The sequence below is a fragment of the Tupaia chinensis genome, unplaced genomic scaffold, assembly GCF_000334495.1.
Source record: "Tupaia chinensis unplaced genomic scaffold, TupChi_1.0 Scaffold000624_1, whole genome shotgun sequence".
Taxonomy (NCBI): domain Eukaryota; kingdom Metazoa; phylum Chordata; class Mammalia; order Scandentia; family Tupaiidae; genus Tupaia; species Tupaia belangeri.
This window is the reverse complement of record NW_006160144.1, coordinates 1,137,267-1,153,902: the sequence shown is the minus strand read 5'-3', so window position 1 is coordinate 1,153,902 and position 16,636 is coordinate 1,137,267. Positions and strand designations below refer to the sequence as shown.

At 42.0% G+C, this 16,636-nt stretch overlaps 1 protein-coding gene across 1 annotated transcript in view; it reads right to left on the bottom strand.

Moving 5' to 3' along the window:
• The window catches only part of KANSL1 (KAT8 regulatory NSL complex subunit 1), a 203,598-nt gene that overhangs the window by 7,777 nt on the left and 179,185 nt on the right, over positions 1 to 16,636 (bottom strand). The window contains exons 8-10 of the mRNA XM_014591831.2: positions 2,858 to 3,040; positions 2,179 to 2,367; positions 1,693 to 1,841 (exon numbers count right to left, since the gene is read on the bottom strand). Of these exons, the coding sequence (XP_014447317.1) occupies positions 1,693 to 1,841; positions 2,179 to 2,367; positions 2,858 to 3,040 (521 nt within the window). The remainder of the gene's footprint in view (positions 1 to 1,692; positions 1,842 to 2,178; positions 2,368 to 2,857; positions 3,041 to 16,636) is intronic.

The following is a 16,636-nucleotide window of genomic DNA, read 5'->3' as shown; positions in this document are numbered from 1 at the left end:
TGGAACAGGTGGTAGAATTAATGGGCTCTACCTTTCACCAAGATTGCCATTCTGTCAATTACTTGTCTGATCCAATTCAACTATTCTCCCCATCTAGCCAGAGCTATAGCACAGGGCAGGGGACTGGACAGTGGTCCCCAAACCTGGCCGTATGTCAAAATCAAGAACAGGGAGTGTTAACAACAAAAGGATCCTGGGATTCACTCTTCTATTGCTAGCTTTTGTGAAGTATACCACAAACACTCTCAGTCCCATCACTGTTTCTCCAGGGTCCTCCAGCTTATTTGATTTCAAGTATCTCATCTATTATTTTTCTCACTGTTAAAATAGATTCTTCAAAAAATTTGGCAATGAAAAAACTTAAAGTCAGCATAGTGCTATATACAGAATCTTTATTCAATAAATAAACAAGTAAAAATTTCAAATGATCCAACCCTAAGATAATATTGTCTAGACACAGGGTGACTGACAGGTGAGAATACTGAAGAACTCACCAAGTTTTGGACCTCAGAGTTCAGAATTTTTATGAGAATCAGACTTTTACATCTTTTGGTTACGTGAAACCCTTTGCTGGTGGATAATCAAATGTGAGAGGTTTTGTACACATCTATTTAGACAAAATTTGTGAGTGTTGAAGATAAAAAAGGGGAAGAACAGACTGTATGATTTATAAGCACAAAGAGAAAAACATGTGAACTCATACCTGATCACAGGAGCCTACTGAGCACATATTGTGAGTGTTCTTAGAAGTTCTTGGTTGGAGCTCTAATGGAGCTTCTTAAGCTCCCTCTGCAGTGCTCCCAGCCAACCTCAGACTGTGGTATATGGCAGGAGAACTGGCTCTACAGTCAGACTGTCTGGGCTTGAATCACAATCACAACCCTCACAAGCTGCCTCACCTTGTACAATTTACTTAACCCTGGAAAGCCTCAGTTTTCATGCCTACAAAATGGGAATCTATGATTGTCCCACTTACATCTCCACAGGGCATTATAGAATTAAAAGGGTAACACACATGTAAAGCACATGGCACCAGCATATGGTAAGTATGAAGTAATTATAGGTATATATGTTCAAGAGGGCACACCTTAAGGGATTCAAACATTAGAATGAAACTAATGGGCATCTGTTTGGGATGGCTGTGCAAACAGCTTCTGGGGGTATGTGCATCAAGTTCTGCCATTATGTAGCCTATTAGATCCATGATTCTGCTCTGTAATAGACTTGGCCTTCTCCCTTCCCTTCCAGTGCTCTAACACTCAATGTTTATTCTTAGTATTTGATCTCCAGTCACCATTAGAGTAAAAGCAAGCAAATCAAATGTCCCCAATGCTCAGAGATTTCTCTATTCTATCCCTCCTCCTAAGTTCACTGCCCAGGTCAACAGGTTAGGGCCATGGTACTGTTGATTCTTATGTGAAACTGTCTCACGAACCTTGAATAGTCTCCTTAAGACTCTATATCAAGCTTCCTATGAATGGCTCAGCAAAGACATTGAGAAACTCAATGAATACAACAAAAGGCCAAGTTCAACCACTTTGACTTAAAAATGATACAGACATCATAACAAGCTGAGTTCCCATAAGTGCCCAGGCTTCATAACCCACCCTCTACACTGTCCTTCAGCGTCACCTGAGTGAGCAGTACACTGCAGAGGGCATATATGGCCAATTCCACACAGGTGGTACTTACAGATGTGCTGGCTGTAACCTGTGAGCTAGAGCTCGTAGGTGTGGAGGTGTCTGAAGAGGTGGAAAGCTGTCGCACCAAGGGACTATGTGGTGGATGGTGAGAGGCTGCCAAATAGCTGGAACTATTCATGTCTGTGTGGTGCTTCAACACTGCAGAAGTCAACAGAAAAGAAAATACATGACTATCTTAACCAGATCTGCTTCTAACACAAGCTAGGAATGCCAGCAATATTCACTAAAGGCAAAAAATGCTTTCTAAGCCTGGAGAATTAAAAAGGTGAAGCAAACTGGTTGATGGGAGGTGGGGTCTTGGCAGAGGTTGCTGCGGCGGTAAGAAGTGACCTGCGTTTGAAAGCAGTAGCATCCCCCTACTTTGCCTTCCTAGAAGATGAAGGACAAAGCTGGGGGCAATGAAGAGAAGCCTAGGCTGCTCCAGAAAGCCCTGCGCAAATGCAAATGCAGGCAGAGATGCCGGGCCTGGCCCTACCTTCACTTCTCTCAGATGAATGGTCTCGCAATCTCATTTTGCTGTGGTTTGGGTCATGCACGGGTGGCGGTGGGTTGAGCAAGCGCTCTGCTTTTGGCGCTGTCACTCGATCCACCATGGGCACGGCCCCCACATCGTCTAAGTGCTGCCTGTGGGTCCTGTCAGGCCGGCTTTGGTGATGGGACAGCTCTGAGGAGGGGAACAGAAAAAGAGCTGTGAAATATCTTCTCTTAAATCTTTTATTTGAGTTCCAAGCTCTTGAGTTCCCTGTAGGCCAATGCTATACACCCAGTGCAGCATTACAGTCCTTTAGGACTGAAGCTTCTAGTAAACAGCACAACTAGAACAGGCAAAGGGAGTCCACAACCAGAGAAATGTGACACCAAGTTACAGAAGACAGTCTGTCCATAGATGGACCCAGTGCCATGCCATTTTTGGCTCTTCATTGAGCATTTTATTTTGGGTCTGGTCCCAAGATCCATGGTGTCTGGAATAGCTTTTAATGTCTATCTGAGAGCATCCAAGATAGGCAGTAGTAGTAGACTGAGCTGAATTTATACTAGTCAATTGCTTTTCCCAACCCCAATATCCCTGGCATGGTAAGATGGTAACTTCAGAATATTAAAGGGATGAAAAATAACCAGGACTCCAGAGAACTCCCTGAGTCCGTGAAACTTACTGGCTGTTGTTAGGAAGGAGCTGACCAACTTGTGCCTGTCCTTACGAATTGGATCTGGCAGACTGCCTGGCATGGGCGCTCTGTGCTTAAGTGAAAACTTTTTGGGAGGCTTGATTTTGTCGAAAGGCTTGTTCTGCCACTGAGATTTCAACATGCTCTGGAAGTGTAGGCTTGTGGGAACATCTGCAAGAAATAAACAATTCAGGTTAGCCCTAACACCTGGCCTCTAGACTCCCTCTCCTAAAGTGACATGTGTCCATCAAGCACTCTTGACTCTCCTGGTTGAGATCTACACAACACTCTCTTTTATGTGCCCAGTGGCCTGATAAATTGGCAGGGCAAGTGCTACCATATGGAAGATCCGTCCATGTAAAAACTTACTGAATAGGGTGCCAGCAGATGCTGTGATGGTTAAGTCACTGGACTCCCACATGGTTGACCACAGTTTGAGTCTTGAACCTGGTAGACTGAAACGCACATGGAGCTTGTGTACATGCGTGCCCAAGATCCCAGGAGGAGAATGAGGAATTGTGGTATGCCCACCCCACCCCTCGGGGGGATGATTTCTCATTTTCCCCCTCATGGTTTCTGTCTCTTTTTTCTCTCTCCTCTGTGAGTGCACATGTCCTATGGCAAAAACCTCTTAAAAACAAACAAACATGGGACCAGCAGTTAGCATAATGGCTATGTCGCTGGACTCCCACATAGTCAACTGCAGTTCGTGTCCCGGACCCGGCGGCCTAAACCTCACACCGGGCACGTGTGCATGCGTGCCCAAGATCCTGAGAGGAGAATGGAGGAGAAGGGATTGCGGCGTGGCCATCCCCCTGGGGGGTGATTCCTCGCTTTCTATCTCTCTGTCTCTGTCTGGCGAGCACATGCGCCCTATAGCAAAAACTGCTCCAAAACAAACAAACAAACAAAACAAACAAAAACCTATGTTACTGAGTCATTCTTTTATTCACAAACAAGTCACTTTTGCCTTTAATTTCGAAGTTCTAAGAAGAAACACCTAAAATGCTTTGCTAGATTGATAGTTTTTTTGTTCCATATATGTATGAGGGGCTTGGAAAAAATGGAATTAAAAGATAAAAATAAGGCAGGCTCTGTGGCCTGGTGGTTGAGGCAACTGGATCTCACATGGCTAACCTAACGGTCTGAGTAGTCGACTTGGCTTGGGACACACCAGACGGGTGTTTGTGAATACCCAAAATCCCAAAAGGAGAGAAAGATGGAGCTGAAGAGATTACAGTGTGACCATTCTCCATAGGGTGTGCTTTCTCCTCTCTCTCTGGTGAGTGCACACACGCACTATCATGAAAAAAAGATAATAAAAAATAAAAATCACAACTTTACTTCTCAATATAAGCTCCATCGAATTCATGGAACTTGCTTTGACTGGACCACTTTCACCTCTTGATTGCCAATGCTTTCATTTTGCACTTTGTCTTCAAAATCTTCCTGGTAAAGCCATGTGACATCTACTGTACAGTAAGAAATACAGCAGGCTCTTAATCCCACTTGTTTTAAAATTTCTATCGTAGGGATCAGTAGTTGGCATAATGGCTATGTTGGTGGACTCCCATGTAGTCAATTGCGGTTCGAGTCCTGGACTCAGTGGCTTAAACTCACGCCAGGTCTGTGTGCATGCGTGCCCAAGATCCCAAGAAGAGAATGGAGGAGAAGGGATTGTGGCGTGGCCATCCCCCGTGAGGGGGTGATTTCTCACTTTCTTTGTCTTTCTGGCGAGCTCACACACCCTATAGTAAAAACTTCTCCAAGGGACCAGCAGTTAGCGTAATGGCTACATTGCTGGACTCTCATGTAGTCGGCCGTGGTTTGAGACCCGGACCTGGTGGCTTAAACTCACGCCAGGTGCATGTGCATGTGTGCCTAAGATCCTAAGAGCAGAACAGAGGAGAAGGGATTGGGGCATGGCCAAACCCCCTGGGGGTGATTTTTCACTTTCTGTCCCTCTGTCTCTCTTTCTGGCAAGCACACGCGCCTTATAGCAAAAACCTCTCTAAAACAAAACAAAACAAAACAAACAAAAAACAGAAACAAACAAGAAAATTTTTTTCCCTTGGAAATTTACATGGGTCATCTACTGCTGTGGTTATCTTCTTCAATATCATCTCATCAGTGTTTGTTTTTTTGATAGTTTAAAAGATTTTTACATGCATGTATTTAATGGAAAAAATTAAAAAGTTAGGGAAACGGTAAAATTTTATCTTTTAGATCATGTAATTCTTCTTCAACATCTGTATATATCCTTTTTTTTTTTTGAGAGGTTTTTGCTATAGGGCACATGCGCTCGCCAGAGAGACAGAAAGCGAGAAATCACCCCCTGGGGGGATGGCCACGCCATCTCCTCCATTCTCTTGGGATCTTGGGCACGTACACACATGCGCCTGGCATGAGTTTAAGCCACCAGGTACGGGACTTGAACCGTGGTGGAATATATGAGAGATCAGTGACACAACTGTTACGCTAACTGCTGGTTCCATCTGTATATATTCTTGTGATGCTCTCAAATGTAGATCTTGAGTTCAGTTTGACTCATTAGTAGATCTTTAAGCAAAGCTATACAGGATACAGATGCAAGTTCAGTAGTAGATTCTCCTATTTCTCTAGTTATACTTCTTTCCAATCTCCACCATGTCTGGAACATATAATTATCCATGATGTGATTTCTTTTTTCTTGCCAAGGAGCACATACCCTTGCCATAGAGAGCAAGGATCTCCCAATGAAGTGTAAGTGTGGTCATGCCACAATCCTTTTCCCTCCATTCAATCAGGATTCAGGGCATCCACCCACATGTGGGCCTGGTCTTTTTTTTTCAAGTTGCCAGGACTGGGATATTTAACCAGACTTGTGGGATCCATCTCTCCAAGTACTGTGTGTAGCTACTGTTCTATGGGACTGGCCCAGGAATTTCTAGATTTTTAAAAAAGAATTATTTTATTCAACTTCATTCATTCATGTATTTATTTCAATTTGACCAGAGAGGGACAGAATGTGTAAGAGAGAGAGAGAGAGAGAGAGAGAGAGAGAGAGAGAGAGAGAGTGTGTGTGTGTGTGTGTGTGTGTGTGTGTGCATAAAAGCTGCCAGGTCCAGTACTCAAACTGTAGTAAGCTATGTGAGAGTCCAGCGCCCTTAACCACCAGGCCACCTGCTGGCTCCAGGAATTTCTAGATTTTAAAACTATTTTTCTCATGGCCATCAGGTGGTGTAGTGGTTAAGGAACTGGACTCCCATACGGCTGTGATTTGAACTCTGGATCCAGCAGCTTGAAACTTATGTTGGGCACATGTGTGTGCGTGCCCCAAATCCTTAGAGGAGTACAAAGAAAAGGGATTGAGGTGTAGCCATCTCCCCTGGAGGGTGACTTCTCACTTTCTGAATCTTTTAGGCAAGCACACATGCCCTATAGCAAAAATCTCTCTCTCTCAATAAATAATCAATAGATAGAAAGAAACCATTTTTCTCTCAGATTTTTACAGTTATTCTAATATTATATTCTAATAACCAGTGATGTATATAAAAGAGAATCTGCTTCTTAATTTACTCATAGGTGGGTTTGGGTTTTTGGTAAACTTTTGTAAAAACAAAACAAAACAAAACAAAACAAAACAAAACATGGGGATCAGCAGTTAGCGTAATGGCTATATCTCTCGAACTCCACATAGTCGACCATGGTTCGCGTCTCAGACCTGGTGGCTTAAAACTCACGCTGGGCACGTGTGTGAGCCTCCCCAAGATCCCGAGAGAAGAATGGAGGAAAAGGAATTGTGGTGTGACCATCCCCCCTGGGGGGTGATTTCTCACTTTCTGTCTCTCTGTCTCTGTTGGTCTGGCGAGCACACACGCCCTATAGCAAAAAACCTTTCTCAAAACACCAAAACTAAACAAAGCTTTAACACTGACTCTGTAGATCAATTCGGAGAGAACTGCCATCTATTTTGCAATCAATACTAGTCTTTTTTTTTTTGGAGAGGTTTTTGCTATAGGGCACATGTGCTTGCCAGACAGACAGAGAGAGACAGAGAGATAGAAAGTGATAAATCCACCCCTCCCCCCCAAGAGGGGACGGTTACACCACAATCCCTTCTCCTCCATTCTCCTCTCAGGATCTTGGGCGGGCACGCACGCACGCCCGGCGTGAGTTTAAGCCACCAGGTCCAGGACTTGAACTGCGGTTGACTACATGGGAGTCCAGCGACATAGCCATTACGCTAACTGCTGGTCCTGAATACCAGTCTTTCAATCCATGAATATGGTATCTCTCTCCATTTACTTAAGCTTTGCCCTAATATTCTCTTCATCATTGCTTTAGGAGCTTTCACTGTGCAGGTCTTACAGACATTTTGTTGAGTTTATTTCTAACTTTCATTTTAGTGATGCTATTACAAAAGTACTTTAAAAATTTTCCTTTTTTTTTTGAGAAGCTTTTGCTATAGGGTATGTGTACTCGCCAGAAAGCAAGAAATCACTACCCGGGGGGATGGCCACGCCACAACCCCTTCTCCTCTATTGTTCTCTTGGGATCTTGGGCACGAATGCACACGCGCCTGGCCTGAATTTAATCCACTGGGTCCAGGACCTGAACCACGGTCAACTACATGGGAATCCAGCAACATAGCCATTATGCCATCTGCTGGTCGCTACAGATGGTTTTTACTTCTTTCCAAACTGTAAGTCTTTCATTTTTATTCCTTGCTCTATTGCTTTTGCTAGGACTTCTAGCGATGATTTATAACTTTTCCATTTTTCTTTCTATGTTTTTAATGTTGACATTGTACCGTCATATATATGAGTCTTTTCCCAGTGTTCTGCAAAGTATTCTAGAGTCATTTAAATCTAAAGGGAACCACATTTTTCTTTAGTTCCCAATTATTCCTGGAAATCAGTAGCCCCCTTGCGGCAGAGCCCCAGAATCCATACCTGCTGCTTCAGCACAGAATAAAACACCACTATTTGGTGAAAAAAGACATTGGGGGACCAGCAGTAAGAGTAATGGTTATGTCGCTGGACTCTCATGTAGTCAACCACGGTTTGAGTCCTGGACCCAGTGGCTTAAAACTCACGCCGGGCACGTGTGTGCGTGTGCTCAAGATCCCAAGGGGAGAATGGAGGAGAAGGGACTGGGGTGTGGCCAATCTCCTGGGGGATGATTTCTCTCTCTGTGTGGTGAGTGGATGCACCCTTATAGCAAAAACCTCTCCAAAAAAAAAAGAAAGAAAGAAAGAAAAAGAAAAAAGTCATTGGTGGGGTACAGAGTACAGGAAGGGAAAAAGATCCAAGATAGTTAGCATGAGCTTTGGGCTATTATCCCCTCCTCCCCTCATTTCGTCAGTTACTCTGTTTCCATATCTTAAGTTTCACTGCAAATTGTAGTCACTAATGGTATGTCTTCTTTTCTAGAATTACTAGAAATTTATTTTAGTTAGTATATTTTCCAAATGTTGATGGGGGTTCTATCCCCAAGAAAGGATAGAGAATGTGCTGTCTCGACTGGTGTGGGGAAGCAAGGAAGAGAGGGAAAAAACAAACATTCTTGAACCCACTATTAGGTGGCAGGTGCTGCATGTATCATTACACATCTATCACTTAGTCGTTATGATTCCATGAACCATTGTTTATGCTTATTTTCAAACAGGAAATGTGTTTAGAGAGGTAAGTTTTAACCATGCCCAAGGTTACATAATTTAATAAATAACAACAGATAAAGTCAAGATTCCCGATGCCTATACTCTTAGCAACTATTAGGTCATTGGAAAAGTCAAGACATATTTTGAAATCTTGAAAAACGTCAAGATTTTTCTGATGATCCAATATATCAATAGAGTACTTAGTGACCCAGAGGATAGAGAGAAAAGATTTGATCCTGTCTTGATAGTTATCAGCTTTTTCCCAAGGAGATGTAAAGTACAAAATATTTTTTAAGGCAGTTCTGCAGTATGAAAACTTTCTTTCTTTCTTTTTATTTTTTTTTGGGAGGTTTTCGCTATAGGGCACGTGTGCTCGCCAGACAGACAGAGACATAGAGACAGAAAATGAGAAATCACCCCCCAAGGGGGATGGTCACGCCGCAATCCCTTCTCCTCCATTCTCCTCTCGGGATCTTGGGCACGCACGTACACGTGCCTGGTGTGAGTTCTAAGCCACCGGGTCTGGGACACGAACTGCGGTTGACTACGTGGGAATCCAGCGACATAGCCATTATGCTAACTGCTGGTTCCCTGCAGTATGAAAACTTTTAACCAGGGCCAGAAGGTGTCTCGGTGGCTGAGGCTCTGGACTCCCATGTGGTGGATGGACCACAGTTCAAATTCCAAATCTGGTGGCTTGCTTTCTCACTGCCCGCCTCCACCCCTACTTCCCACGTCTCTCTTGGTCAAATTAAAAAATAATAAATAAAACTTAATATTAAAAAAAAAATCTCTTTCCTATAATACAGATGATAGATTTCATGGCAGTTCAAAGAACAAGTCTGAATGTTAGGCCTTTCTTGGATTAATAAACATATTACTGATTGAATAAAATAATTATTCCCAGAGATGATTTTTCCCAATGGGTAAGCAGCCACAGTGCTCCAGATCTGAGAACAGTCTGCTAGACTTTAAAACAGTAAAACATATTAGAAAAAAATCTAGTTTTAAAACAATCAACAGTTGACACACGGACAAGTGTTCAGAGTCTCTGATGCAGTGCTATCTTCTGACAGTTTTATTTATAGATTCTTTCTTTTCCACACTTAAAAGCAAATTCGTTTATCCTAGCTTCTAAAATAAATGTCAAACATTAAGACAAAAGACAATGACAAAAAAAAAAAAAGATTCCCCATTAGTCAACAATTGAAAATTGAGTTTAGAGGTACTGATGGTTCTAATTAAGAGAGATTAGAGAAAGGGTGTGTAGACAATAAAGTACTGTGTAGAATTGCTTAGTCCTAGAGAATAATCTGAAGGCTGCAGTGAATAACTGAAGCTCAAGAAAGGAAAGGAGAATACTTCCTGAGGATACACCTTTGTAGAAAGAATTGTTATTCCCACTTGACAAAGGCTGTGTAATGGGACTCCAAAAGCATAGTGATTTTATATTTTCCTTTTATTTTCACTAGTCTTTGCTCTCCCAAACTTGAAAATGAAACCAAGGGAAAAAAGGAAATAGGAGTATGAGAATCCTGGGGTGGACACAGAGATGGTCTAGAAGTACAAAGGTCTGGATTCAGGTCCCTTTCCATCACCGAGTAAGAAGAGAAAATGAGAACAAATCACTTAGCTGGGCTTTAGCTTCTTCATCTGTAAAGTGTGCTGGGCAGTGAGACTAGATCAGGTCCGGTAACAACCAGTGCTCTAATTAGCACACATGCTCTAATTCTACTCTCTTTTATGCATTAAGCACAAGCTAACCAATCAAAAATCTTTCCAGTTGTACACGACACCTCAGATTCTTCCAAAAAAGAATTAACCACAAGGAAAAAAAAAAACATAGATACAAGAAAAAAACATGTATTCATTATTGCTAGACTAGACAAACACAACTCTTCAGATGTCCAATTCATGACTCTTAAAAATCTCACTGCCAATCCCCTCCTCTTACTTAAAGAGTCTAAGATCAAAATTGGCACAATAGTGATTTTATATTTTCACTGTATTTCAAGTCCAGCAGGTGGTGTAGAGGTTAAGGCACTGGATTCCACATGGCCAGCTTCGCAGTTGAAGTCTTACAAATCATGTTGGATGCATGTGTATGAGTGCCCAAAATCCCAAGGGGAGAGGAGAATGGAGAAGGGATTGTGGTGTGGCCACCCCCCTGGCAGGAAGGATGATTTCTCTCTCTGGTGACCACACGCACCCTATAGCAAGAAAAATGAAAAGGAAGTTGGCACTAACAATTGTAAATCACCATCCACGGGCCACTATCTCGCGCTATAGAGGTAAGGTATTAAGTGGGATCGAGGGCAACTACCATCAAACCCACTGAATAAACAGTGAGGAATAACAACAAATTGTTTAAGGGACTCAGGCTGCTAGACTTGGCTAGAAATTTATGGTGTTTTCTTTTTAACCATTTCCACATAAGCGTGAATAGAAACAGTTAAATTCTCTACTGAGCAAAAAGAATGACCTCAGAGAATTGCTGGTTTAAGCTCACACTCTGAGTAGGTAGTAACACCTAGGATATACAAAAAGTTAAAAATTTGAAATAGATTGGAAAACTGGAAAGTAAGCTAAGAAATGGATATGAAATCAGGGCTGGCAAGTGGTGTGGTGGGTCCCACATGGCTGACCATGGTTCAAGTCCTGGACCTGACAGCTTGCTTTCTCACTTTCTCTCTCTCTTGCTCTGTCCCTCTCTGGTCAAGTAAAATAAACAAATAAAGTTAAAAAAAAGAAAGAAAGAAAGAAAGAAAAGAAACAGAGGGAGGGAGGGAGGGAGAGAGGGAGAGGGAGAATGAGAGAGAGAGAGAGAGAGCGCGTGCACGCAAGCAATCCCTAGGGGGATTATCCTCCATTATCCTCTCGGAATTTTGGGGAATAATTAATACACATGAGTCCAGCATGTTTTTTCAGACTACCAGGCCTGGGACTAGAACCATGCAGTCAGCCATGTAGGACTGCAACCACCTTAACCACAACACCACAGGCTGGACCACACTTGACTGTTTACTAAATACACTACTTTCCACCATTTTGTTAAGCACACTTTGAGGTATTTTATAGCGCTCACTTCTTCCTCCTGCTGGAAAAGCTGTGCTTTAGCCTAATGTGTAGAAACATTCTCAAAATAGCACATATAACCACTGCCAGTAGGTGGTGTTCTTATTGAGCTCTTTTACAAAGTTAATATCCCCAGCCCCTTTTAACACTTATTTATCTATTTATTTGTTGTGATTTTCAAGCCAGACATACTGTTGGCTGTATACAATTTGCTGATTTCTAGCAAATCCAGACACACTTGATGGGAGTGGCTGAGTGTGGTCACGTAGGAAACAGAACTCCAGGATGAAGAGCAGCCTAGGTCGTCATCTTAACAATCTACACTAACTGGTTAGGAAGTATCAGAGAAACTCTACTTTAAAAACAAAAAGGTCAAGAAGACAGAGAATTGCTAAGAATCATATTCAAACATTTCTAAATGTGGAGGGGGGAACCCTAGTGGACACCTATGAATAGAGATTCATAATAGGTTTACTTATTTTTTATTATTTTTTAAAAGACAGTGTCATGCTATGTTGCAATGCTCCTGCTTCAGCCTCCAGAGTTGCTGAGATTACAGTTACGAGCCACACCCTGTTCTTCCAGACAGGATCTGGTTATGCTGCCCAGACTGGCCTTAAACCAGTGATCACCCTGCCTCAGCCTCTTAAGTAGCTAGAACCATATGTATACACTTGGTTTTTAGGACAGATTAGAAATTGAATTCAGGTCTTGGCTCTGCCTGCCAAATAGCAACCTCAACTACTATGCACTACTGTGACTGAGCTCTCTCTCTCTATATATATGTATAATCAGAATTTGGTATAAATTTAACCTTCTTTAGAAATTAAAGCTGGAAATCCTGTTACCTTTAAACATCTGAAGAAGAGGTTACAAAATGGCTCAGTGGTCAAAGCACAAAATGTCTGACCTACACAATATTATATTGAGGTGCTATTTTTCACTATTATACAACAATATACAGGGACTCCTGAAACTTCAGGGGGTGCTACTCATTGAGAATATAATGTGAATGGTGCTCTCTGGAGCTAAGGATCTCTGTGGCCTTGGTAACCTTCCAGTTTACAAACAGAATGATTCTGAACGTAGAAGCTATTTGGATCAAAGCAAAACTATCCCTACAGGAATAATACTAGATAGTATGAGGTCTTCAGTTCAACCCACAGATCTAATGAATCCATCGGCAATGAAGTAGCTCACAGATTCTATCTGGGATGTATTCGAATAATACTAGATAATATGAGGTCTTCAGTTCAACCCACAGATCTAATGAATCCATCGGCAATGAAGTAGCTCACAGATTCTATCTGGGATGTATTTGTGATACAGACAGAGGAAATTTAGAGTCAGGAAAATGAAAATGATAAAGACCAGAGAAAGGGGTGCTCCTTATCATTCTCCCTCCTTGCTAACAGTTGCTAGGAATAGAATGGTATGGAAACCTGTTAAGGTACAGCAGCAGGTCAGTCAAATCTCTGACAGGACTTTTGCAATCTGAAGCACATGGGAAAATGTTTTAATGTTTTCTACTCATTATGTTCCAAAGTTTTTCTGTTCTACCATTTCTGACAAGCTTGGAGGGAATGGCTACACAACAATCCCTTCTCCTCCATTCTCCTTCTGGGATTTTGGGCACGCCCACACATAAGGCCCATGTGATTTTCAAGCTTTCAGGTCCGGGACTTGAACTGCAGTTGGCTATGTGGGAGTCCAACAACACAACTGGCATGCCATTGGCTGGCCCCATGACATATTTTTCTATGTTTTTCTAAGCAAAAATGCATCGTGACTTTTCCAACGACCCAATAAATTCTCATTATTCTGAAACAGACAAGACATCAAACACTGCTTTAAGATATAATCTAGTCAAAGACGGTACCTCTATATTCATTCTTTTTTTAAAAAATTCAATATACATCTTTTATTTTTAAAATTTGCGACAGGGTGTGTGCACTTGTGTGAATGAGAGACAGAGACGGTGGGGAAGTGTGAGAAAGCACCTCCTAGGAGAGATGACTACGCTTCCACTCTCCTCTAGGGATTTTGGGCATGCAAATACAGGCACCCAGCATATTTTTTAAGCTGGCAGGTCCAAGACTTGAACCACGCAGTTCAAATTCAGCCATCTTAACCACCATGCTATCTGGTTGGGCCCTCAACACTCCTTTTAACTTAACTCCTAGGAGATTCTCCTTCAGGAGACCTGAAGTCTTAGAAATGGTCCCTTTGTTTGGTGTTCCCACTGTTCAAGGTTTGTATATCCTGGGGCAAAGCCCACAGTGAGACTCAATATGGCCAAGAGGAATGCCTTTCTTTTGTTAAGTGGGAGAGGAGCAGTTGTGAAAAGGAGCTGGGAAAGGAGGACAAGCAGACATAGATGATACACAGATGATTACCAGAGATATAACTTTAGGAAAATAGTGCATGCTAACACTAAGAGGTTATGCCTGTGTACTCCCTGAAAAGCCATCATGTAACCATATACACCCTAATACAAAGGTATTCTAGAACAGAGCTCCCCATCCTATTTTACATCACAGTACACAGACAATACTTTTTTTTTTGAGAGTTTTTTGCCATAGGGCGCACGCGCTCGCCAGACAGACAGAGAGACAGACAGAGAGATAGAAAGTGAGAAATCACCCCCCAGGGGGCATGGCCACGCCGCAATCGCAATCCCTTCTCCTCCGTTCTCCTCTGGGGATTTTGGGCACACATGCACACGCGCCCGGCATGAGTTTAAGCCACTGGGTCTGGGATGCGAACCGCGGTCGACTACATGGGAGTCCAGCGACATAGCCATTACGCTAACTGCTGGTCCCAATACTTTTTTTTGTTGTCGTTGAGAGGTTTTTGCTATAGGGTGCATGTGCTCACCACAAAAGACAGAGAGACAGAAAACAAGAAATCACGTCCCCAGCAGGGATAGTCATGCTGCAATCCCTTCTCTTCTCAGTCTTGGGAATGTACGCACATGTGCCCGGCATGAGTTTAAGCCTCTAGGTCTGGGACTCAAACCATGGTCGACTATGTGGGAGTCCAGAAACACAGCCAACTGCTGGTCCCCAGACAATACATTTTAAAAGATATTCTAAAATATAATGGACCAAGTTGTTTGTGGCTGGAGGCAACTGACCCAGACCTCATCTAGCCAACTGAAGAGTTAAATAAAATCTCTTTAAAAGTTGTAATCTTTTAATGCCACATTTTGGTTTGTTGGCTCTGTTTTACCCTTTTGCAAATTTCTTCATTAATACAAAGTGATACCAGGGGCCAGAAAGTGGTGCAGTTTTAGCACAACTAGACTCACCTGAAAAAAGTCTTTGGTTCAAATACAGAGGCCTCTCTGAGCGTATGGGTACATGTGCCTATGATCCAGACTGGCTGAGACTGGGGATGGGCTCAGTGTAAAGATCCTGTTGAGGGTTTCCATCTTTCTCAACTTAAAAAAAAGATCCCTGAGCGTATTTGAATTTTACAGGAACTGTGGCTTTCTTTCACCTGAAACCCTCTTAAGCCTTAGATATTAGACTTTATAGTCTGTGGTCTTTCTTACCATCTGGAAATGCTAGGACAGGGTGAACACAAGAGTCCAACTGAGAAAGACGTTCCAACAGAGGGGCTTCATAGTGAATCTCAGGAGGCATGATGCTGACACTGCCTGAACCACACAGTGCACAGGAGGGATTCACATCACAGCCAGGGCGGATGGTGCTGTTCCGGTGAACCTGTAAAATGACCAATGAAACTCTTGATAATTTGACATTTGAATAAAAAACCCAGTTTTTATCCATTATCTCAAAGTTAAAACATACACACACAAAACAACCTTTCAAGGTACTATGACACTGTTAACAGAGGTTTGATTAGTTTGTTAAAATATTTGTTTCTCTCACACACTGAAATTCAAAATAAGAAAATGTGATTTTTTTTCAAAGAGGAAATCCAATTACTTGAAGTCTTTAGTGCCTAACAAGAACTAAATTTTGACAGTTTAAATGATACTGAAACTGTGCTCACTGAGAACATTTTACAAAACCTGCACACAATTTTTAAAGCTGAAGTGTCTCCTGGAGTATTCAGGGAAACTATGCTCTAGGCTCCATCTCCTAGCCTCCCGAAACATTCAGACAAGGTAGGGCAACCTCCGTCTTCTCTCTCTCTCTCTGGCTGTTTCTCTGTCTGTATCACACACTCTCTCTAAAATTTTACTTTTTTTTTTTTTTTCCAAAATTTTCAACCAGTTCTCCTCACCTTGGGCTTTTTCTTTTACTTGCTAATTTCAGAAGCCATTTTAAAGCTGAGGCATGTCCTGGCTGGCTAGTGCGCAGCACAGTTTTCATTTTTTTACATGTAAAAATATTTTTTCCCTCTTTTGTGGTAGTATTTTTCTATTTTTTCCCCCTTTTTGATTATTATTATTTTTTAACCTGACTTTCCCATTCTAAACTTCACTCTCCACACACTGAATGTCTAGATAGGCCTAGGTGTCAAGCATTTGAATACTTTTAGAGTCACTGAAATCCTCACTGCTTATTGAACCTCCTGCTTTAATGAAGAAATTTCTTTTTATAAATCTGAACTTCTAATCTTTCTGTGAATACCAAATTGCGAAGCAATGTAAGCTAGATTTTGTCACAGAATGACCAGAAACAACCGCAGAGGCACAAGAAACATGAGAAATAAAGAAAATCTCTCTCCCCTAAGTGAAAAGAACAATTCCTCATCATCCACAGATAGTACAGTAGAGCTCATGGAAATGTCTGCTAAAGAATTCAGAATACTCATAATGACAAGACAAAATGAGATGCGAGAGCTGAGAGATAATGAACTCCAGAAGATGCAGGAGAAAAAGAGACAATGAGTTCCAGGAGGTGTTGACGTTCTTCCATGATCTAAAAGAGGAAATACACACCACAAAAAAGAATCAAATGGAACTGTTAGAGATGAAAGCTATAATACAGGAAGTCAAAATATCCCTTGAAAGTATTAAAAGCAGACTAGATTGTACAGAAAATAGAATCTCAGACATAGAAGAGAAAATTGCTAGC